The following is a 25,957-nucleotide window of genomic DNA, read 5'->3' as shown; positions in this document are numbered from 1 at the left end:
CACACATCCCAGGCCAATAAACACACTTAAAGACTCACATAACCATTAACTCCATAGTTCTCTTCCTTTCTTTTCAAATTCCTTTAATAGATAAAAGCAATACTGTATTATACAAACAAGCAGGAAAGGGATTCCTTAATTATACTTACTGATATCCCATTTGTTCTCTGTCTCAACAGAAAATAATGTATATTCAACCATAAAATGTCTTTATAATAAGACCCCTGACATCCCTGTTCTTTACAGCCCCTCAGTCTTCATTAAAACAAACCAGTATTTTTTTCTAGAAAACACATCACCTTCAAATGTCAGATGGAGGACATAAATGAAATGCAATACATTTAAGAAATTCAGAAAATGTCAGTGTTAAGGCCTCGAAAATTTTTTAGAAGTGAACACAAAGAACTGAATAGGTCATAAAACTTCAAAAATAATAAAACCACATCTGATCCTTAAAAAATAACCACTACCACTAATTGGACATTACGTATTTCATAATACAGAGCTGACAATCCGAACAGAGCTAATAATTCAAAGAACCCTATTTTGTACAATAGTCAGCACTTTCGTATCATGTGCCTCCAGCTGTCAACAATACACGGAACATGCTGAATGGCTTTCAGTACTAGCACTGACAATAACTCAACTGAAGACACTAGGGGCCATTAACAAAATGAAATGTATTGGCACACACCTGCTGATCGCGAGGACTAGGGTAACGACACAGCTCAGTGTGCTTAAGGATGGTATTTGCTTATGTTTATTATCCAGGAAAAAAATACTAAGAGTCCTTTTGTTCTAAAATAAAAGGTTTCCTAAGTTTCCTGGGGCACCTTATCTATGATCCAAATCAGAGAGCTATTTCCCAAAAAGTAGCCCACACTTTAGTGATGGTTCAAATGAGAATTGTTTTGTCACAAATAAATGATTTATTTAAACTATAAAAATAAAAATATGAACTCAGTCACTGTGATTCTAAAGTTGGCTCCATTTTTTTACCCTATAAGATGAACACAAAACTTCAATCTTTCCTTACTTACATATTCAGTATCAAGGTCCTAAAAAGTCTAAGGAAATCAACAAAATAACATCATACTTTTTCACTGCATTCCAAACATGTAAACACCCAAGAATTAACAGCATCCGTAAAAAGATCAAAATCCTCAAACAAGTGGGGTATATGTATACAACACACTTGATAGGGTTTGGATCTGTGTCCCTGGCAAATCTCATGTCAAATTGTAATCTCCAGTGTTGGAGGTGGGGCCTGGTGGGAAGTGACTGGATTATGGGGTTGGGTCCTTCATGAATGGTTTAGCACCATCCTCGTGGTACTGTTCTCATGATAGAGCTCTCATGAGATCTGGTTGTTAAAAAAGAGTGTAGCACCGCCCCTTCGCTCTCTCTTGCTCCTGTTCCTACCATGTGAGGCATCTGCTCCCCCTTGCTCTCCACCATGACTGGAGGTTTCCTGAGGCCTCCTCAGATACAGAAGCCGTCATGTTGCCTGTACGCCTGCAGAACTGTGAGCCAATTAAACCTCTTTTCTTTATAAATTACCCAGTCTCAGGTATTTCTTTACAGCAATGTGAGAACAGACTAATACAGTACTTAAATACCAGTGTACTTCTTTCTGCACAAGGATACAGGAAGAGGGGCTGGGGAAGTGAGGAAGTGGGGTTAAGACACACTAAAAAAAAATTATGAAGTTCAAGACTTGTTACCTCTACAATATCTGAGGAGAGTGCATCAACAATTGTGATAGCTATTGCAGAATCTGTTTTCAACACTAACCAAATTTTTCTAAGTTGACTACCAAAAATGAAATTTTGATCGACTCTTTAAAGTAAATGTGACCCATAAAAATGGTGCTTATCTGAGGTGATATGTTAATCAGCTTGATTGTGGTGATCATTTAATAATGTATGCATATATTGAAACAAAAAATAAAGGTGTAAAGAACCCCTATGAACTTCTCCACTGCTCTAAACACTAAATAAAGCTGAACAAAAAATACAAATGCCATCCAGAGTTCTATGTTAAATCCTAAGCTGTTACCAGCAATGCAGTTAAAAATTAAACTGATTTTGCTTAAGTTAACACACTTTTTACAACATACTAATAAACTAAAAGAATAAAAGATCGAAAGATCTCAAAGAATTATCTGTATCACAATCATAACTGTAAGATAAAAAGTATATTTTCCACTCTATACTTTTAAAAAATACATCACCAAGTTTTCAAAACATTTTTGTTCATCTTGCACATTTAGAAATGTATTTTCTTTGAATAAGGGAGTGTCATATTTCAGCAATTGTGTAAGTCAGGATTCAGCGTCATATAGCATTTTACCAATTCATCTGAAGTAAATTAACAAACTGTGTATCACACTATCCAATAATGTTCTAATTTCCAAAGAGCCAAATTTCATGCTAAACAAAGAAAACGAATATTAACTACTAATTTTATCTACAGATACGAGAAAGAAACTAACATGTCAAAAATATATTTTTTAACCAGTTTCATCAACTTCACCTATAAAGAATATTGACCTAGAAAGAGCAGGATACAATTATCAATAGGGTCTTATTACCACATGAATAAAATATTAAGAAAGAGGTGTTCTGTTATTTACCTTTAGACAGATATAAAAGGTTTTATCCTTAATTGTTAGAAACAAAAACTTCTTATATATTTTGTGCCATCATAAGACTTCAGATTTGGTACCTTAAGATTTCATATTTTCTATTAAAGATGAGATGCAACATTAAATTGATAACTTGAAAGTCACACAATCAATTAACAACCCAGATAGAACTCGGTCTGTGCCAGGTTGCACTGAGTTTAAACACATTTCTCAGTATGTAACATTTCTTGTACAATCTGCAGGTTAGTTAATATTACAAAAGTGAGTTTAGGCAGGAACAGTATTTCCCAAAGTATATTTTTTCAGAACATCGGTATTTCCTAATTAGGTTATTCTAAATAAAAAAAAAAAAATACTGGATTAAATATATTTCTTTACCATTAAGTTTTCTCAGAGCCTTTAATAGGCAGATACACATGTGATTCCTCTTGGAGACATTTACAGTATTTTTCCAAGCTCACTTGACTACAGAACGCTTCCAACCTAATACACTGGGAAATACTGCCTTATAAAAACACGGTTGTGTTTTAGTCTCTCTTTAACATACACATTAATCAATTAAGGCCACTTCCAGCCTAGATAGTATAGACACAATTTTTGCAAGTTCCAATTACATAAATTTGAAATGGTGATATATTACAATCTTTAAGTCTCATTTTATGTGTAAAACTTGAAATGTAAATTATAAACATTCAAAAACATCCATCAAAAATCATAACGGCAAGGCCAGTGAGCCATGAACGTCATAAATTATATTTATCTATTGCTATACTGAAACACCACTTCAGCCGGTTCATAGAAGTACCTGACCATTCTTCTCAGGATCAGTATTGGATTTTGCACATTTTGAATTACCCAACATAATCCAACCATAAAATGCAATCATTATCCCAAGAAATAAAAGGATCCACATCATCCTATATGCTGTTTTATCATTAAAATTTTACCATTTGAAGAAGCACCTTCAAATGAAAAATGGGCCTCCACTCTTATCTTGGTCAAAAAAATGAATAGAGAGTTTGACAAAATTAAAAATCAATTTTGTCACAGGGCCCCGGCCGACTGTAGTCCTGAAATACCATCTCCCACTGAAATGGTCCTGAGCTTCTTTCCAGGTCTGAACCTGGAAAAATCTTGCCACATTAGACAAGAAAATTACCAAAGACTATGAGGATCAAAAAATCTCAAGAACCAATGTGAAAAGTATCCTTACCAGGCAACTTGAGCACCAATAATAATAATTAACTGCCAAGAGTTAAAACTCAAATATGTTTAAATTCATGAGTTTTATCAATATAGAAGCAGGGAGGGAAGAAAGAAAGGATGGAAAGTGGAAGATCAACTGTACATCACGAGGTGGGATGCTTACAAACCAACTCATTTTTCAAAACCTTTAAAGATAAACTTTGGCATTTGTTCTGCCTTTTTAAACTCTACCACTTAATAACCAAATATTACATAAGCACAAGTTTCTCTTTACACAAGTATTGTAACTAGTGTTATGAAGCAGGAATGACAGAGTATCACCATCAGACAATCTTAAATGAATTAACAGACCTAGGCCATACTGTCTCAATCTCAACTTTACTGACATTTTGAGCCAGATTATTCTTTGTTGTGGGGGCTGTTCTGTGCATCACAGGAAGTTGAAAGGCATCTCTGGCCTCTAACCAGGTTACCTGTAGCACCCTTACCTACCTCTCAGTCATGAAAACCAAAAATGTTTCCAAACACGGTCCCTAGAGGAGCAAATCGATTGCCCCTGGATGAGAACCACTCATTTCAAGCTTTCAATCATAGGAAATACCAGGGACAGGGGAAAAAGGCTAAATGGCACCACAAGGATGGAATCAGCAAAATCAAGTCTGTGGGAACGTCTATAGGCAAACATAGTTTAATACTAAAAACATTCAATAATTTGCAAAAAAAAAAAAAAAAAAGAGAGAGGAAACAACAAACTAAGAGATTTAAGAAACGTATCATCCAACAGAAGTATTTGGACTCGGCCAGGTGCGGTGGCTCACACCTGTAACCCCAGCACACTTTGGGAGGCCAAGGCAGGTGGATCACCTGAGGTCAGGATTTTGAGACCAGTCTGGCAAAAGCCTGTCTCTACAAAAAATACAAAAATTAGCCAGGTGTGGTGGCGTGCACCTGTAATCCCAGCTACTAGAGGCTAAGGCAGGAGAACTGCTTGAATCCGTGAGGCACAGGTTGCAGTGCGCCAGGATCGTGCTACTGCACTCCAGCCTGAACAACAGAGCAAGACTCCATCTCAAAGAAAAACAAAAAAAAAAAAGAACAACTATTTGGACTTTATTTTCATCTAATTCAAACAAACTGCAGAAAAAAAAAATTTTTAATGACATCTGTGACAAGTTTTAATGCTGCCTGGATAGCCTGATATTAAGGATATGCTAAATTTTTAAAGGCATAGTAACAGTATTGTCATTAAAACTCTTTTATCTTTTTTTTTAAAGTACTTTGAAAGATATACATTCAAACAGTTACAGATTAAAGTATACCATGTCTGGGATTTGCCTTAAACAATACCTAAGATGAGAAGTAATAGGATTTATATATAATAAGCTTAACCACAAACTAGTCATTGTTAAAGCTGCTCATAAGTTCACAGAGGTGCATTATACTCCTCCTACCTACTCTTCTAGGTGCTTCAAGTTTTTCAAAATAAATCTTCTTAAAAATTATCTTTAGCAGATATTTCCTACAATTTAATATACAAGTCCAGATAATCCAATTAGTGAAAATACATGAGCACCTAGCTAATCAAGGCTCAGACTCAAGATATTCTCTAGAGTACTTTGAAGTTACTTAACAGCTTTCAGGTCACTAGTAATACCTGCTCTGAAAAGGTTCCACGTTCAAACTACTGCTGCTCGAGTTCCACCACAGGCGATTCTGGGAACTCCATTCGGTATTTGCTCAAGCGCTAAAAGAGACCCAAAACTACTTTCTTGGATAACTATGGGCTAGACCAACAGGTAGGCATAACGGCTCCTTTCACCCAAGATGGGTAAATCGCTGGGTTCAACTGTCATTACTGTATCAGTAATGGTTTGGTTTCCAAACCAGTGAGAGCTACTCTTAATCAGCAGTATCAAATACCTGCGGTCTCAATCCTTTTCACACACCTCAAAGTGTGTGCTATCCAGAGCACAGCAGAAGCCCAGATAGAAGACAGATTTATGCTGACTGAATTACTGTAAAAAATGACATAAAACTCTAAGTGAGAAAATATCCAAATGTTTTTTTAAAAAGTCAATCCAGACAATACGCTGTTTTGTTTTCTTGATTTCAACAGTAAGAGCTGTGCAAGCTATTAGCTTCCCTCAGCCTAAGCCAAAAAAGAAAACCTCTAAATGGGAAGCATACACAGACCATCTAACACTCACTTTACAGAGAATATACGTGTTCACATTTTTTTGCTTTTGGCAAATACCTCAAAAATCACTTAAAAGAGGTATTTTAAAAATTCAAAAACTAATTTGGTCAACACCTAATTGCCAGAGACCTTTTCATTTCTGCTTATCCTGAAAGAGAAACACAGTAACTGAGCCCACGTATTTAATCTGCATGTTTACTTTTCAATAGAGCAAATTGCCACCAGATTAAGGCAGTAGTCATGTCAGACTGTAACCAAATCGTGCCAAACAATTCTATTTATCCATATTATTGTATGTATTAAGTCACATACACACACAGAAAAACTTATCTTTCAAGTCTCTCTTACCATAGGGAAAGATTCAAATTTGCAACCCAGACAGGGAAAAGGACAAGGTAAGTGACTATAATCCACTCTGTACATTCACCGACTACTATTTGTTTGTTTTTAAATAAACACATATATCCCTCAGTCCCCCAAATTGTATTTGACCTACACTAATGAGTAAGCAGCATAACAATTATTTACTAAAGAATGCAATCAGATGGATTTGACTAAAAACAAAAGTGAGCAAAATACCTGGGAATAGCTAAACCTGGAATAAACTGTCCATGTAAGTGAATTTTTTATCCCCAAACTGCTGGTACATAATGGCCAAAAAGCAATTTATATGTATTTTTAAATTATGTATACATGTCTCATTCTAAAAAAGAACCTGTAGTGGTTTACGCCACAAAAATCTGCTATACTTAAAGGATTCTTCTCCAGGATGTAGTCTAGACCTAAAAGTGAGTCTTTCTTTCTTCTTGGATAAACAAAATGTTATTTTTTAAAAAAAAAAAAGTATACCAAGTTTTTTAAAACTTAACCACTGAGTCTTATGACATGAAAGAGCCATAACACACATACCTCAAAGGTCAAAAATAGAAGCAAAATTAATCAAAGGAACTGAGCGCTCAACAGCTTCAATTTTTTTTTACATTTTCCTACTTACCAATTTGTCATTTTCATTAGGCATTTCAAATACACATCTCAATTTGGAATCCATTAATTCATCAGGTTTTGCCTCTTTCCACTAAAAAATAAACAAAACCAAAAATGAGACATAGGAGGTATGATCATGGTAAGTAAGTGTGACCTCATGGGACAGCTAAAAGATGAGTGTAGCTGCCTGGCTTGGCTGAAATACACTGGTGCCCTCTTCACTGATCACCCTGCCATTGTTACTGGCTAATGTCACAGAATATATAATCCTAGAGTTACTATCACCATCCATTAAAATCACGATGATATCACTAGCAACCACAGGACTTTCTTCTTAAGAGCAGCATTTCTTTCTTTTTTCTCTTTTTCCAGTTGGTCTCATTCTGTCTCCTAGGCTGGAGTGCAGTGGCCACTCCTGGGCTCAAGCAAGCCTCCTGGGTAGCTGGGACTACAGGCATCTGTTGGTTTTTTTACTTGTTGGGTTTTGTTTTTTTTTTTTTTTTAATCGTAGAGACAGGGTCTTGTCATGTCGCCTGGGCTGGTCTTGAACTCCTGGGCTTGAGATACTCCCATCTTAGCCTCCCAAAGGGCTGGGATTACAGGTGTGAGCCACTGCACTAGGCCAGTAGCAGCATTTCTAAATTGTTTCTAAAAAAAAAAAAAAATACTATTTAAAAATTCTTGGCCGGGCGCGGTGGCTCACGCCTGTAATCCCAGCACTTTGGGAGGCCAAGGCGGGCGGATCACAAGGTCAGGAGATCGAGACGATGGTGAAACCCCGTCTCTACTAAAAATAGAAAAAATTAGCCGGGCACAGTGGCGGGCGCCTGTAGTCCCAGCTACTCGGGAGGCTGAGGCAGGAGAATGGCGTGAACCCGGGAGGCGGAGCTTGCAGTGAGCCGAGATTGCGCCACTGCACTCCAGCCTGGGTGACAGAGCGAGACTTCGTCTCAAAAAAAGAAAAAAAAAAAAAAAATTCTTTCATTCTGTAAGTTAGGATTATCTACAATGAAGATATTGGCACTTTTTTAAAAATCTAAATTTAACTTTTAGTTTTTAGAAATTAAGTTTTTCTACTGACTGCTGAACAAAACCCACAGTTTAAACTCCACTCCCCAAAATAAATTCTTCTTCTGTACTTACCACAGCTTCCATATCTGAAGTGTTTGGTGGAGCAAAAATTGTCTGTACCATAAACTTGTGTTTACTCTTTTCATTCGGATCATAGTCAAAGGGCTGTAGCATTACTAAATAAGAAAAAAAGGATATATTATATTGTCTCCTGCATGTTTGAAAGACATACATTGAAACAGTTACAGATTAAATTATACCAAGTCCGGGATTTGCCTTAAACAGTATCTGGCCATAGTATCATTCCCATTACTTCACAAATATGCAAATTTAAAGAAAACCAAGAAGGGTTCAAGAAACCAAACACCAGAATGTTTAAGAATCCAGAATCAACTTAATGGATCCCAAGTATTTTCAAATTGTCTGCCTTTCTAATTTACTAAGTTTTCCACAACCAACAAAATAAACAATTGCAATTAAAAATTAAATATGAATCTATGATTTTGCCCTTTCTAAACTCAGCTTGTGAAAATTTTCAAAACTTTGCCAGTGTTAACTATAATGCCTATAAGTTCAGATAAAATCTACTAAGTTATTAAAACTCGTTATGAATTTAGGCTTCATTTTAGTGTTTTCTGATTTAAAATTATATAGCTGGCATATTTAAAGGAGAAATAGTAACTTAAAACCTCACTACCATCTATTTTTTGCTTTTTAAAACTGAGTCTTACTCTGTCGTGAGGCTGCAGTGCAGTGGCGCCATCTCTGCTCACTGTAGCCTCAACCTCCCTGGGCTCATTTTGTAGAGAAAGGGTTTTCGCCATTTTGCCCAGGCTGGTATCAAATTCCTGGGCTCAAGAGATCCGCCTTCCTCAGCCTCCCAAAGTGCTAGGAATAAATGCGTTAGCCGCAGTGCCCAGCCCATATATTAATATAATTAATTTTTCAAAAATGTATTTTAAATAAACATCTATTTCAGTTTATGAATTTATTTCAATCTTCTAAGAAAACAAAAGTACACAAGGAAACCATATAGCCTCTTGATTTCTAAAATATATTCTACAGTCTCAATAACATTCAAAATTTTTAAGCATTTATAATTTCCCAACTTTTAAGTTTTCTAAGGTTCCATGTGGTTGTAAGTCATGCTAAATTCATGTAACGTGAGTCCAATATGAGACTATATAAAAAATGAATCAACAGTTACACAAAGTATGTACACGGTATTATAGAAATTATTTCCCTAACTTTGGATTATTTCTAAGATATATCTCCACACTTTCGAAAAGATAAACACGAGTAAATAAATGTAGAAAATAACAATTATGTAATAAAGTCTTATTCACAAGGTGTGTCTGATAAGTCCATTAACTGCTATCAAGGTTAAGACAACTTTTTCAAGGGGCCAAATACACAGCAGCAGGAAATGTACTGGATAAAATGCCTCAGAATACAGCTTAAGCTAAATAAAATTCCATTAGCAACCTTCACTAAGTAATCATTATAAGCTAATCACTATGAACCAAAAATCTGTGAATAAAAAGAAAACTTACAACATGGTTAAGTTCATGGCAGTTACACTCTAATTTAGGTTGCAGACCACAAAACGAGACAAAGACGATCTTGAAAACATATATAAAAATGTGCACAAATTGGAACAAATTCAAAAAAAAGTGTCAAAGGGACACGGGGAAAAAGAGAAATGAGCATGTAGTACAGAGAATTAACCAGAGAAGGTTGCTGGAAGAAGCATACCTTTGAGTGACTGTAAATGGAAATAAACTACACTAAAAATTGGAAAAGTCAAATTCTCATTGAAGTAGAGCAATCCAAGGGCATGTTTGTGTAATCAGTAACCAGTTTGTCTGCAGGTTTTAATAAGGCAGGTTTCTGTGGAAGAAAATGCTTTGATACGTTATTTTCTCAAGAAATATTAATACACAGAAACCAGCAATCTAGGCCCCTCAAAGAAAAAATCATTCTGCATAGCTGTTTGGATTCCTAGGGATATAACTGTTTGTACCAATAAACTATTTTTAGCCATGTGGATTGAAATAATTATATCTTCTGGCCAGGTGCAGTGGCTCACGCCTGTAATCCCAGCCTTTGGGGAGGCTAACGTGGACGGATCACTTGAGGTCAGGAGTTCGAGACCAGCCTGGCCATCATGGTGAAACTCTGTCTCTACTAAAAATATAAAAATGAGCCAGGCTGTTGGCGCACGCCTGTAATCCTAGCTACTCAAGTGGCTGAGGCATGAGAATCACTTGAACCCAGGAGGCGGAAGTTGCAGTCAGCTGAGATTACATCACTGCACTCCTGCCTGGGCAACAGAGCAAGACATTGTCTCCAAAAAAAAGAAAAAAGAAAACAAGAAAGAATTATCTCTTCTTCCAATTGTGCTAAAGGCTTAAAGATGTAGTCGAAAGCAGCAACATCCAGAGAGCATGCATTCCTTCATCTTTATTTCCCATCTCTTCATCCCAAGAACTGATGAATTAGACTTAGCAAAGAAACATGAAAGGCACTCCTCCCAGGCCTCCTTAACACAAGATTCACTAAAACATCTTTTTCCTCGCTGTTGAGGTTTTTGGCTATACCTGCCGAGAGAAGATTTAGCGTCACCAAAAACTCGATGGTCTGTCCTTCATGGCCTTTGCACTCAGGTTCCACCTCTAAATACTCTCAATGAGCCTACCCTGGGTTCTCTCTCTCTCTACCCAATTCTGCTGTGGACTTGAAAACTGATATGGAATTATTGTATCTTGGGATTACTTATCAAGATCACCCAGGCCTTTTTTTTTTTTTTTAATGTGCACTTTTTTTTTTGAGATGGAGTCTTACTCTGTCGCCCAGGCTGAAGTGCAGTGGTGTGGTCTCGGCTCACTGCAACCTCCGCCTCCTGGGTTCAAGCAATTCTCTGCCTCAGCCTCCCAAGTAGCTGGGACCACAGGTGCCCAACACCACACCCGGCTAATTTTTTGTATTTTTAGTACAGACAGGGTTTCACCATCTTGATCAGGCTGGTCTTGAACTCCTGACCTCGTGATCCACCCGCCTCGGCCTCCCAAAATGTTGGGATTACAGGTGTGAGCCACCGCGCCCAGCATAAACGTACACATTTCTAAGCCATGCTCCCAGAGATTCTGATCTGAGAGAGATGAATCCATGTGTGTTCCCGCTCCCTGCGTTATTACAGCACATAGTGGGAGTTGAGAAGTACTGCTGTAAAGGAAGAGTAAATGCAGCCTCAGAGGTTCTCCCCTAAGTAAAATACATGGAACCATATAAGTTCTCATATTTAGTTCCTATTTCTCAGCTATATCAGTGAAGTCAGAGGGACTGAGAAAGAAAAAAACAGTTTATAGGGGAATTAGCTATGGTACCAGTATCGACTCCATAGCAGGAGTAAGCAATCCATATATGGCAAGCATACTTCTTTGACAAGTAAACACGTAAGAGAGTAGTAAAATAAAAGTTTTCACACGCAGGACACTGTTGACATTTACAATGAAAGACATAAAGACTCATCTGATTTGACACAGTAGGCAAAAAAGTGGCATTATACCTTCTTAAGCAGAAGAATTATGACACTTCTACAGCTGCATGCAACGTATAATATGATCATGATCTGAAGGAGAATGACCCATCAGAAAAATGGTATAATTTTTCAAAGATAAAATAACAAAGGCAGAGAAGGTAGTGGTTAGCTGTAGAAATAAAGACTAGATATAAAGTTTGTAATTGACAATAATTTCTTATAAACTGACCACACTCCCTACACAGATGAGAGTGAGAAATTTTCTGAAACAGCTTGCATATAGTACAATAACAAGACATCTTTAAAGGCAAAGCCAGAATAATAGAAGAATTATCTCCCTCCCTCCAGATGAAACCTTATTAAACAAAAACAGAATCATAAAATGTCAAAATTCAAATGTACATAAATCCAGAACATGATTTGCTACCTGAAACAGTCACAGTTGACCCTGGGTCAATGATTCCACTGTTGGGCCTCACACAGTACCGGCGAGGTGCTGTAGTCTTCACTTTGAAACACACTTTTCTATCCGACGGATTTCGCAATTTAAGATTTGTAGTGACTACATCTGTGAAGGGGCCTGTAAAGTTTAAAAATTAAAGAGAAAACAAAATTTAATTGGATTCTCCACAACAAAGGAATCAAAACTGAAAGTACGTAACTTCAATTTTAATTATGTGTTGACATTTGTAGGCATAAATATCCCAAATGGCTACTAACACTGCCTTTCTCCAGGTGGTAGACTTAAAAAAAAGTCGTGTTTTCTTCTTCATTCCCTGTATTTCACAAAATTTCTACCATAAACATGTATGATTTCTATCAAAAAAAGTACTGTGAAACTTCTGATCTATGAAGTTTACAACTGTATTTTTATAGTATGTTGTTAACACATTGCTGAAAATATCAGAATTTCCCAGTTGTCTGCAAACCAGTGTCAATCTTCAAGTTCATTTTACTAGGCCAACTGCAAAAATCTCTACAACTGAAGACCCTACACCCTATGACATCAGTGCTTTTGCTTTACCTCAATTTTGTTTGTTCATTCATTCAATCCATTCATTCATTCACATATTTGTTAAGTGTTTATTATGCCATATGCTCTAGATACAAAGTTTTTAAGCTTTGGTTCTGCACCCAAACAACATAAAATCACAAAACAAAGAACCCAAAAGGCTCATCCATTTTGCTAAAGAAAGGCCTAAAGAAAAATTATGCAGATTAATTTAGACAACAAAATAAATACCGGTTAATTTGGAGGCAGAAGATAAAAACATGTTCCAGTTGGGAACAATAACCACAGTTCTAACTATTCCAAAAGTAATTTTAAATGATTCTAAAAACAATTCGTTTGAAGTTATATTTTTTTTAAAAAAAGCTAGAAGGCTGGAATCAAAGACAACTATTATAAAGGCTATCTTTTCTTTATTTCAACTTTAAGAATAAGCATGTCTTTTAAAATTTTACAAAGGCAAGGTCATTAAAAGACACTTATTATCAAGCCCTAAGAAGTAAACTGATTTTATCCTATGCTTAAAGTTTGTGAGTAGTAAAATATTTTCTAATAAATAAAAATTTGGAACTAGGATGAGAGAAAGGAGATAAAAATGAGTGAAAATTAGAAGAAAGCATGTAAAGGCAGGTTTTAGAAAAGAAAGCATTTTAATATTGGGGAAAAAAAGCATACATGTGATAAAGTACAATGTTCTGAACTGCTTGTTTCATTATATGGCCAAACTAATCATTCCATTTACAACATACACCCCTTGCTGCTTCTTCAACCCCAAGTGCTTGCATTTTCTTTTTGAAAAGCATCTGATTAACAACTCCACCATAAAACTAGTATAAGAGTAAAGACAAAAAACTCCAATGTGTCCATTTTACTACAGGAATCCACAAAATGGCTGGCTGGAGATATGTTTTGAACTGATAAAACTAGAAGTCTTAAAGGCGAATTCCATTTCTTAACATTCTCAAATCCATAATTAGTACAAACACTTTAAATTAATGTAAAATTTTATAGGACTATTTTGAGGACTTTAACATTAGTAGCAAGCACAGATTAAAATAAAGATCCAATTTCTTAGTAACATGACAAAAAGACATGTCACAAAATTTTAATTTTGAACAATCCTAATCCATAATATGAATACCTATTTTTAATTATGTATTTATGTATTTTCATAACATAATTATGTAAGTTTTTAGTATTTGAATGTTTTATTAATTTAATTCTCTCCAATTTTAAAAAGTACCAATTATCCAAACTAAGGTAAAATAATTTTTTAACTGATTTTTAAAATGACTGTGGGTCAGTTTTGATCAACAAACTCTACAAGAGTTGTACAAATTCTGAAATAGTATTTACATTTCATGATATTGCCCACCAGGGATTATAAATTGTCAATACAGATTGTGGGATTTCTAGACATAAAAGTATAAATTATCTAAAGATGATGATAATATATCAAAAGAAATACACCCCACCAATTCAGAACAAAACTCTTAACACGGCATGTTAACCTTGCAAGTAAAATGTAGAATTACCTATAATAAACCCACCCAACAAACGAATTTGAGATTTTCTGCTCCATTGTATATCCCTCTAACCTAGCCTCTCAATGAGGGTTGCTCCCAGCAGATAGTTAAGATTTGAGCCCCTTTCCTAGTTTAAAATGGAAAATTATCAAGTACTTATGACCATTAGCAAAGGAATAACCAGATTTAACAGCTAAAAAAGGTCATGGGAAGAAATATGTGGTCCACTTTTGTGAGTTACAGAATCCTTTAAGAACCTGATGAAAGCCGTATCCTACACCTCAGAAAAACATACATAGGTAAATATTCACAAAAATTTTACACTGACTTTTATGGAAGGTAAAACGAGTTAGAGAGCTGGGTTCAGGGATAGAGGGGCTGTATCATGTACCCCCAGGAGCTGCTGATTTAAAAGGCCTGACGAAGAAATCTACCTTAAGATCTTCGGAAAAGAGAAGTTATATACCTACTGAAAGTGCTACAAACATAACCCTTTAGGTGATACTGCCCCTTACAAGGTGTTTTCATTAGGCATTATGATTGGGTGGTACTTACTGGGGTGGGAGGTGGGGGCAGGAAACAGGACAGTAGACATTCTGCAATGCAGACCCACACAATGAAGTCCTATGTTCCCACTGCATCGCATTTTCAAATACTCCTCCAGAAATTCATATTGGTGGAAAATCTCTTTTCCAAGTATTCATCTATTATGTGAACAGGAAAAATGTGTACTCTTTTCTTCAAAATGTTAAAAGGTGAGTTCACCATTACAGAAGATTAGTCTACCAATAGCAATGCCACTCATGATACCTGAATCACCAATACAACACATCTGAATTAGTCAGCAGGCATTTGTAGGTGACACCTTCACATGAATCTACCTATATGCATATTCTTATTTTGCCCTTTTATCAATGTTAAGAAAAACTGTCAGTACTATTCAGATAACTCGTCTTATTTCTCTTAAATCCAAACGTACTCATCTTAAGTAGATACAAACATCTGACTACAAACTTAAGTAGGGTACAAGTATTTGACTTCTTCATTATGTCTTCTAGGGTAGTCATGCCCAAACACACTTAAAATGAGCATTCCATTATAAAATTACTTCCTTTTTTTCCCCTTATGTTATATAGCTAGGGTATATATATTTTAAAATTTTTAATTACATATGTTATTGGTCATTTTATATATGAATTTCTTTTCAGGATAGTAATAGGAACATTACAAAATCTAAAAATGAGGTATGAAGTTAGAGTTAAGAACCCCTGAATTAAACCAATAATCTCCTGCTTTACTAATTGAACATGTATCCTTTGTAAGGCTTAGGTGATTAAACCATCAAGAGAAACAAGTGACTACCATAAAAGTCAGGATAATGGTTAATCCTGCAGTGGAAGTAACTGGGAGAGGGTAAAAGGAGAGCTTTGCCGAATGCTAGCCAAGTTCTATTTCTCACCCTGGAGGTGATTATATGAGTATTTAATTTTTAATAATTCCTTGAACTGTATATATCTTTTCTTTATGAAAAACAAAAAAGTTTTTTTAAAAAAACTAATCCTTGACATAACCTTGAAAATTTGAAAAAAACAGTGAAAAGCAGTTTTGATGACAAAGTGAACATCTGATGCAATTTATGGAGTGAACAAATATGTTTCGAGGATTTCTGAAACTTAATCCCTATAAATGGGGAAATCCTATCATTTGCCCGATATAAATGCTTAGTTTAACATTTAGGAAACAATTTTTGAACTAGTCCATTTTAATCAAAAGTACTGATAAAAACTTATGTTAGAGATATGTCACTGTTTATAATGAACTATCCCGTATAAAAAAAGAAAACTGCATACAAGTTACATTTATTTGCACTCTTATATTGAAAATCTACAATTAAAATACTTCTACCTTTCAATTATGTGGCTGTTGTTCTTTGGAAGCCTGACCATTTCCTGCCACTAAGTATTCTGTCCCAACTCCTCTATAGCTGTCACTGCCATTAAGTCAAAATCCTGCTCCTAGTCCCAAATTCTTACAATCAAACAGAAATGTAACACAAACACAAATGTGGCCTCTGAGTAAAAAAGTCTGAACATAAGTTTTTTTAAAACTTACAACGTGAGATGTCAAAAATACTAGAAAATTTTAAGGCAGCTCACCCAGAGCTGCCTTCGTTGCCAATTTTAAGGCAGTCAAGTGGGACTGGCCTGCCTCGTTTGCCTAAAAACCTTTTTTCCAGCATGAAATACCCTTTTTAGTCAGTCCACATATGTAAAATTCAACCATTCAGAACAACGGCTTCCTTTTAAATAGCAGGACCTTTCTTCTCCAAACTGCCCAGTCTTAAAAGGAATCCCACTAAGCTAAGAAGAGCTACCAAAAACAAAACAAAAAACAAAAAGAACCACTCTTAAAAACTGTTATCATTCATCCATATTTTGATGTGAACTACTGATAACAAAGTTATCTTGAAATCCTGAGTTCAGTTCAGCTGCAAAGAGAATCAACTGTGGAAGAGGGGAACAGTTAGCTTTTCCCCCAACATTTTATTATGAAAAATTTGACACAGAAATTGAGATAACTATATAAACACTCATACATCATCACTCACATTCTACAATCAACATTGTGCTGTATTTACTTTGCAGCGTATCTATCTGCCCTGTCCAGACATCCACTTCATTTCTGATGCACATCAAAGCAAGCTGAAGACATCAGCACGGTCACTCCTGAACACCTCAGTATGCGTATCAACTTTCGTATTTGTTTTGTTAAAGAGTATAAAATTAATACAGGATAAGCAGGAGTATATCACACAGAACATTTCAGAAAACGCCTCAAAAATGTAGCTTAAGAATAAACAGACAATGTACATGAACATTAATTTATGAACTCTGTGACCCCATTTAGGCTAGTTACTCAGAGGCGTGTTTAGGAGACAATTCTGTATGGGCCTCTAGCATTTCTGCACATCTTGCAAGGAGAAGTCCTGGGAGTTTTTACCGAGACTATCTTTTCAAGGATGTATGAAATAGTGAAGTGTCTTAGAAGACAACACCTCCCTTCTGAGGAGAGGGGCAGGTTTGTTCAGCGGCCAATATAATAAAGATAAGGTCTTCCTCTGGACTAAAGGTCAGGTAGGTTTCTGTGCAGCCCACTATGAAAGATTCAGGTTCTCTAAGTTCAGGGTTTCTAGTTATGATGCAAACTCATTATGTGAGCAGTCTCTACCTGAACACCTCTGTCACCTCCATGGAACTTGAGAAGGGCAAGGAAAACCAACACAAATATAAATCCCATTCCACTTGCAGTGCCATGAAAAATTATGTCCATTGTCTAACTCAGGAAATCTCACATGGTCTACCAACATCTACAAAACTGCAGCAGGCAAAATTTTTCAGTCCCTTCACAGTTCTTGACAAGGTCTTTGTAAATTCTTGGCTACCGCAGTGCGGACTAATGAGGAAGGCTGGGTGCTCTGCTCAAATACACAAACAACGTAGCCACAGCAATGCAGGTGATGACTACCTTCAATGTTTCCAACAGGTTTTAGAATTAAGTTGTATCACTGATTGAACTGTTTCCCAGTTACATAAGGGTTATGCTGCTGAGTATCTGTGGCATCATGTTAACGCAATCATATATACAAAACATATTAATACTATATAGTACACAGAATATCTACTAAGGGAATAGCTAGCATTTATTGGGCACTCATGTATCAATAACTTTGTACAAACTATGTTATTTAACTCTCACAAGTCCATGAAGTAGATACTTTCATTGTATTTTAATATACCAAGTTTACAGATGATTCAACTCAGAAGGTAAACACTAGTCCAAGGTCATACAACTCAAAGCAATGAAAGTGGGAAGTCAAACCAGGTCTGACTCTAGGGCCTGAACTCTCATACATTTTGAACGTATAACCTAGCGGTATTTATTTTCTAATTCATAAGTATTCCAGGTAGACTTCTGCAGCAATAAAGCATGAAAGTGCAGTCAAATTAGCCATATATGAAAAAGGTTTTTTAAATGGGTATTGTATTTCTCCTGGTCACATAGGTCAACACTGAACACTTCCTGAAATAAGTATCAAGCACTCTAAAAATATTTTACATTTTACATCCAAGAAAGTCCTAAAACATTCTTATTACAAATTTTTTACTATACATTTTTTTCAAACACATTGAAATATCAGGCTTGAGGTAAGCTCCATGAAGACTAGGTCTTTGTTTCGTTAGCTGCTGTATCCCCAGCAACTAACACAATGCCTGGCATAGTAGCTACTGAAGAAACATTTTTGTATAAATAGTGTACAAATAGAGTACTACTTTCTGGAAAAGAAAATGAGTCTTAGTTCTATTTAAAAAAATTTAGTCATTGAAGCACTAAAACATATCTCTTTATAAGATTTCACTAACATCATAAAAATATGGATCCTGAGATTAACGGAAAAGCAAGACTGCACTATTTTATTTAAGCCTCTATGGGCTTTAATTACTGAAATTGCCTCACTGTCCCTGTTTATCCATGTTACACAATCAACTAACAGTTTCAGAATGTATCATGAAAACTCTCCAAAATCCACTTAATATAGTCATGTAATCATTTTTTATAAACCAGTATTCCCACTCTGGGAGCCTAAAATTACAGTGTGAAAAAGTTACCAACAGGAAAGGACCATGTCTTTTACTTCTTTTACACCGTTTTCATACAGTGTAGTATTGTTCTGGTCGTATAAATACTCATCCATCACCTTTACATAAACAGGTACCTAAATAAAAAATTAAAACACTTCTTTCCATTCTTTTGGCAACCTTCTGGGGAAAGAGAAATGCTGATTTCTGTTACTGATGTTATACCATGACTTCAAAAAAAAAAAAAAAGCATAATGTAGTATGTTCAATCAGAGGCTTAACAGCTAGAACCATTACCTAGGTGATTGACCTTGGGTAAATCACTTCACCTCTCTATCCCAGTCTAACCTCCTTCATTTTAGAATTTGTAGGCAAAATGATCTCTAAGGCTTCTTTCAGCTGTAAAATCATGCGACATTATGATTAACTTTACTTACCACCTTAAAGAACATCTTCTACCCTACGGTAAAGATGAGAGATAATTCAATCTTAAACCCATCACACCTTTATTGACATTTTTAAAAAACTACCTTAAACATTTTAGGAGTGCTTTTTAAGGTATTCTGATACATACAATGCTCGGTCTGACCTAAACAATCCTGGTGACATAATCTTGAAAACAAGGCAGAGAAAATAAACAATAGTCTTAACATAGAAGTGGAACACTTTGATTTACAACATTTTCATATCAATTTTATGTCCCTCCACTCTAAACTTCCAAAGAAGAATAAGATTTACACAAACATAATCTATTTGTAAAAGAACAATGCTAGTGTAATATCTGGATTAAAATAGAAACGAGTGGTCCACATCCAAAGTTTAAGTTTTTGGACTCCACATAGGTAGGATATGAAGAAATAGAAAATAAGGTACATTTTTGGAGAACCTGAAATAAAACTTTTTTTAAATTATTTAGATATAAAGTCCTTGCCAGGGGAAAACATAACATGAAAAAAACGATCACAATAATCTTAACTAAAAACATACAAGATATAGATACATAGAGTTATACACAGCATAGTTATAAAAAGTTTATCAAAATGTTAACAGTCGTTATTTTGTGAGACTGAGTAATTTTTATCGGCTTTATATCTATACTTCTTTCATTTTCTACATTTAGCATTGATTTTATATAAGAAGGGACTTTTAAACATGCACCCATAGTAGCTTAATTGCTTATAAATCGTCTTATTTGTAAAATCCTGGAAGAAAAAAGCTGAAAAAATTCAGAACCACAGATTTTTTGGGGATCTGTTGTTAGTAAGGTTTCTCTCAGTGGGAACAGTACTCAGAAAACAAAACCAAGAGATTCTTGCCTTACAGGCTTTAAAAAATAAAAAATTTTCACAAGAAAAACTAAACAGGAAACACACTGTATGATTCAAAGGCACCCTATATCTTTAAAGTATGACAGTCACTACATGTCATTCAAGAATTAAAATTATATACATATTCATATACACTTCACACATATATACACATACATGAAACATACACCTACAAAAGACCTGTCAAAACATAGGCCCATGAGAAGTTTGTCAAGTTATACAATAAATGTACGTTTAAAAGTCCTCTCACAGCAACAATTCTTTTTTAATTAACATTCTTACTTTTTAATGGTAATTCAATCTAATCATTTCCTTAAAAGGCTGAAAGATATGTAACTAAACTTCTCACTCCTTTAAATCTGAATTTTCAGAACAGTATCAAACATTCGTGATAACTAGTTATAAAGAACATCCAAACACCAGAGAAAAGCAGCTAAGCATGCTATGGTACATTAATGATGCATAAGTCAACACAAATGATGTGGAGATTTCTTTTATAAACATTTAAGACATCAGTTTAGACTGTTTTTATAAAGTGAAATATGTGTTACAGAATAACAATTACAAAGTGCAATATGTATAACTAATTACAGAATTTATTTTTTATAAAGTGAAATGTTAAATTATAATGTTACAAATGTCTTCAGAAAATATCAAATCCAACCTCATTTAAGCAAAGAATTTTTATTATTTAAAAAAAAACCCATACTGAAGAGTTCATTACAAAGATGTAAGCAATTCAATGGCACAGGAAATGAAGTATAACTGGCATCACAGAAGACGCTGCATTCAAGAGAAACTAATTCCTGGGATCATTAAGACCTCTCTGCCTACATTTTTCTGCCTTTTTTCTCTCAATTAGTTGCTTCTGCTTGCCACTGTTCCAAATTAGCCACTGTTTTGTCTCCCAAGTCATTTGACCTTGAAGGTCTAAAACCTATACCATCTATCTATAGTTGTGTTCCAAGGTAAGGCATCAAAATTTTGACTGGTCAGTCACCAGCATATATATTGGCTGGTCTTGAATCTAGATTATAAACAGCCTCTTCCTGTTAGGCCAGGTATACCTGATTTCCTATGCCATTGAGATTGCTTATTAATAAACTCTTAAGCGTGATTTTGTTCTTTGTAATAGACTAAATATTAGAGGATATTAAAGAATTACTGTTAATTTTATTATGTGTTAACGGTATCATGATTATGCAAAGAAAATGTCCTTTTTTGGTTAGAAATGCAAACTCAAGTATCTAGGGATGAAATGTTATGCTATTATCCAGGATTTGTTTTAAAAATACTGAGGCAGGCCAGGTATGGTGGCTCATGCCTGTAATTCCAGCACTTTGGGAGGCTGAGGCAGGGGGATCGCTTGAGACCAGGAGTTCAAGATCACCCTGGGCAAAATAGCAAGACTGTCTCTACAAAAATTAAAATATAATTAGCTGGGCACAGTGGCATGCACCTGTAGTCCCAGTTACTCAGAAGGATCGCTTGGGCCCTGGAGTTCAAGGCTGCAGTGAGCTATGATAGCACCACTGCACTTCAGCCTGGTGTCAAGAGCAAGACCGCTGTGAAAAAATACAAACACGGAGGCAAACAAAAACATATAAATAAACAAGTATGATTATGGTAAAAATGTTAATTTTATTAAATTTATATTTAAATTTAATTTACTAAATTAAGGCATATTGAGGTTTATAAGGTGCTCATCAATGTTTGAAAGTTTTCAAATGTTTAAAACTTAATTTGAGTCATATTTCCATTATAAAATGAATTAAGCCAGTAAACAAATATTTGCAAGTTAACAGTCCTCTCTCACATTTAATTTTCTCCCAAAACTAACTTTATGATCAAAAGAAAGCAAGATCCATCCTATATTAATTTCCACGTCTGAAAGGCAAAGATGATTTCACTACACGTTCAGTAAAGGTAAGATAAAAAGAAACTACGTTGAGATGATGGATATGTCAATTTGCTTCACTAAAGTAACCATTTTACTATCTGTATGTATCCCATAACATGTTATATGTATACCTCAAATACACACAATAAAATATTTTTAAAGGATTAAAAGTATAATTTTCCCTATTCTTTATATGCATTTTTCCACTTCACAGAAAAATAGCGTTTTCTTTTTGTACTCAATTGTATATATTCACACAAACTTTTAAAGACAGAACACCCAAGAAATCACCTAGTCCTACCTCTCACTTTACAAATGAAAAAAGCACAAACATGAAACAACCTACCTTTAGTAAAGGTTAGTCAGCTCTTTACAAAATACCCTACCACCCCTTTTCTGGAAGTACAAAATTTTGAAAACACTATTACCTGCAAAGGCAGGTGAAAACTCCAACTGAGTCAAGATCCAAGACTAAAAAATAAAAATTACTGGAGAAATCATTTGAGTCTTATTAATTCAATCAACACTTATAGGGCAATCATTTTATGATGCCAGATCTTGTTACTACAAACATAAACAGCTATATACTCAAGAGTTCATGGTATAGTTTGGGAGGGGAGAATATGTAAGCATAGCTACCATCTAATGTGAAACTACCATTACAGGTAAGCACAAGCTTCAACAGTGGCATGAAGGCTCTGACCAACTTGGACTGGTAGAAGTATCAACGACTTTTCAAGAGGAAGTGATTCTTAAAATAAGAGGCTGCCAGGCTGACAGACATGAGGGAGGACAATATTCTGAGCAGAGCCTGTGCAAAGCATTGCAGTGGCCTGGAGTGTTTGGGAAAATGGTTCATATAGCCAAAGTTATGGACAGAAGAAAAACAGCAGACATTGAGGCTGGAGAGGTAAGCAATGGATTTTGGATTTTTCAAGTACATAATGGGAAAACATTTAGAGTTCTTTAACCAAGGGACTAACAGTAACAGCCTCCTTTCTTCAAAGCATAGTTCTAGCAGCAGTGTGGAGGACAGGGTAAAGAGCTGACAGTAAAGAAAAGGAGGCTGGACATGATGGCTCACACCTGTAATCCCAGCACTCTGGGAGGCAGAGGCGAGTGGATAACCTGAGGTCAGGGAGACCAGCCTGGCCAACATGGCAAAACCCCGTCTCTACTAAAAATACAAAAATTAGTCAGGCATGGAGGTGCATGCCTGTAATCCCAGCTACTCGGGAGGCTGAGGTAGGTGCACCGCTTGAACTCGGGAGGTGAAGGTTGCAGTGAGCCGAGACTGCCTGGGTAACAAAGCGAGACTCCATTTTAAGAAAAAAAAAAAAAAAAAAAGGAGATGTCTGCTGACTAGTAAATATAAAAGGTAATCACCTGAAGTAAGGAAATTATCCAAAGCCCAGACCTTTCCTTAAGTAACACACCCATTTAACCAAATCCACTTTCTTGTTAATAATCCTGAAAGACCTAAAGGTATCTACCATACCCAAAGAGATCATGATCTTCCTCCTACACCTCTCTCACACACCCCCAAACAAGATGCATTTCATCCTCATCCAGACATCCACCGTTTCTTAAACAAATAGCACCATTTCCCCAGTTATATAAGCAGAAATCTCATTCATACCCTTTTCTCTCAGTGCACAGAGACCAAGTCTCACTGATTTAACCTAACTTTTCATCACCTCCAACACCATGACCTCAGTCCAAGGGGTCAACACTTGCCAGGACTGCTGCAGCTGCCTAATTCATCTCTTTCTCCCCTCTAGTATAATTTTACTTTGCTACCAGAATTATTTTTTAATGCAAATGTGATGTTACTCCATTCCCTTCACCTTTACTGCTCCTCCCCTCACTTAAAAACCCTAGTGGCTTAGGATAAAAACAAAACTCCTAACTTGACCTACTAAACCAGCACTACCTTCATCTTGGCTATTTTCACCACTGCCACACCAACGTCTTTCAGTACGGTAGATGTTTCACGGTCCCTCCTGCTACAGGATATTTGAACATGCATTTTCCTTTCTTCTTCACCAGGATAACTTTTACTCATTGTTGGAATCTTAGTTCAACTGTGACAGCCTGATCAAAGACCCTTATTTTACATTCTCATAGCACTATATATCTCTTCAGGGGTATACTTTATTCTTCTGATTATTTGATTAGTATCTATCTCTCTTCTTAGAACTGTCCCATGAAAACATGGCTTGTGTTTCACTCACAACTGTAGTTCTAATATTTATTCATCATACCTGACATGTAGTGATACTCAAATCTAATCATATTAGATCCAAAATTGAATGAATTTTAAAAATAAATGAATTTGGAGTAGAAATGCATTAAAGGGATTATGTCAAAGGGATTATGTCAAAAGCAAACACAGGATTTTAATTATTAGATATGCATATTGTTTCTGGTGTGAGTAATCATGATGCCACTAAAAAATAAAAATAAAGCCAAGTGCAATGGCTCAGGCCTGTAATCCCAGCACTTTAGGAGGCTGAAGCAGGAGGAGGAGGTCAGGAGTTCGAGATCAGCCTGGGCAACATAGCGAGACCCCCATATGTACGTAAAAAATTAGCTGGGAGTGGTAGCATACACCTATAGTCCTAGTTATTCAGGAGGATCACTTGAGCCCAGGAGATCACGGCTGCAGTGAGCCAAGAACGTGCATGCCACTGCACTCCAGGTTGAGTAACTGAGCAAGACCCTGTCTGAAAAAAATAAAAATAAAAAATATGGGAAGACGAGTGGGCTTGGGTAGTAAAAAATTTGAGATATTTTGAGTTTAGAATATCTGCAACATTCAAATCTAAATAGTAAGTTGAGTATGTGCTCTTGACTGTAAAATGTGAATTAAAACAGATTTGGGGGTGTAGCAATACCAGCAAAGAGCAAGGAAGATAAAGAGAAAACCTCAAAACAATGAAATGAACAAAGTTCACAGAGTGAGATAAATGAAACCAAATCAGAATCTCAGAAACATGAGCATTTGAGAAAAATGCCACAAATAAGACAATAAATGGAGCAAAGAAGAAAATGAGAAGACAATGGTATTCTAGAAGCCAGAAGAATTGAGGGTTTTTTTAGAGAAACTGTCAGTAATGTCAAGAGCCAGGGGGAGGTCAAGAGAGATAAAAACTGGAAATGATTAAGTTAGCAGTAAGTAGTGAGGATAAAAGTGCCGTGGACTAAGGAGAGAATAAAAAGTGAATAACTGGAAAAACAATTAATATGGACTATTTTTCAAAAAGTCTGAATGCAAAGGAAATGAAGGAAAGGGAGAGACATATACTAGAAGGAGTTATGGTCAAAGATGTACATGTCTATTTGTTTTTAAAATGAAAGACTCTGGGGTATTTATATGTTAAAACAATGCAGCCAGTGATTGAAAATCTGCGGGCAAACATCTCATGGAACATGGTCTGAGTCATAAGGAATTTTACCTTAGCCAGCAAAAACAGAGGAACAACGAACCTTGGGTATGAGCAGAGATTTTCTTTCTCAGGGAAGAAAGTATGGATGTGTACAGATTAACAGGTGTTAACTAACAAGAGGAAGCGGCACATCATGGAAGAGATCGTATGTCCTACTGAAAAAAAAATCTGACTTTTATTCTGTGAGCAATTGAGAGTTATCTTAAAACTAAGGAATGGAGAAATACGATTAAAGATTACATTCTTGTCTTTAGAGGAGTTGGGGATATTACCCCAAGCACTTCGTATGGCCACTAGGAAACAAGAAGAGCTGACTGGAAACACCTAAAAATGTGCTAAATACCCATCCAGAGGACGAGTATTCTCTAATTTTCCCCCGTGCTGCTTCTTAATAATATGCTTCTACGCAAAGATGCACTAGCTGATGTCGACACCACACGTTCCTTGATCCTTCAGAGCGCT

General features: G+C 35.8%; 1 protein-coding gene across 11 annotated transcripts in view; it reads right to left on the bottom strand.

The window, feature by feature from the left end:
* VAPA (VAMP associated protein A) overlaps positions 1–25,957 on the bottom strand; it is a 40,374-nt gene that overhangs the window by 10,692 nt on the left and 3,725 nt on the right. For 8 of the 11 annotated variants that reach the window (XM_028838178.2, XM_028838180.2, XM_077975278.1 and 5 more), the window contains exons 2-5: positions 14,737–14,885; positions 12,074–12,226; positions 8,178–8,281; positions 7,045–7,125 (exon numbers count right to left, since the gene is read on the bottom strand). In XM_028838178.2, the coding sequence (XP_028694011.1) occupies positions 7,045–7,125; positions 8,178–8,281; positions 12,074–12,226; positions 14,737–14,827 (429 nt within the window). In that variant the 5' untranslated portion in view covers positions 14,828–14,885. Of the gene's footprint in view, positions 1–7,044; positions 7,126–8,177; positions 8,282–12,073; positions 12,227–14,736; positions 14,992–25,957 lie in introns of all 11 variants that reach the window. The other 3 variants (XM_028838179.2, XM_028838181.2, XM_077975281.1) reach the window with 2 other exon arrangements.

Source organism: Macaca mulatta, chromosome 18, assembly GCF_049350105.2.
Source record: "Macaca mulatta isolate MMU2019108-1 chromosome 18, T2T-MMU8v2.0, whole genome shotgun sequence".
NCBI lineage: Eukaryota > Metazoa > Chordata > Mammalia > Primates > Cercopithecidae > Macaca > Macaca mulatta.
The sequence above is the reverse complement of the archived record's forward strand: the minus strand, read 5'-3'. Positions and strand labels throughout refer to the sequence as shown.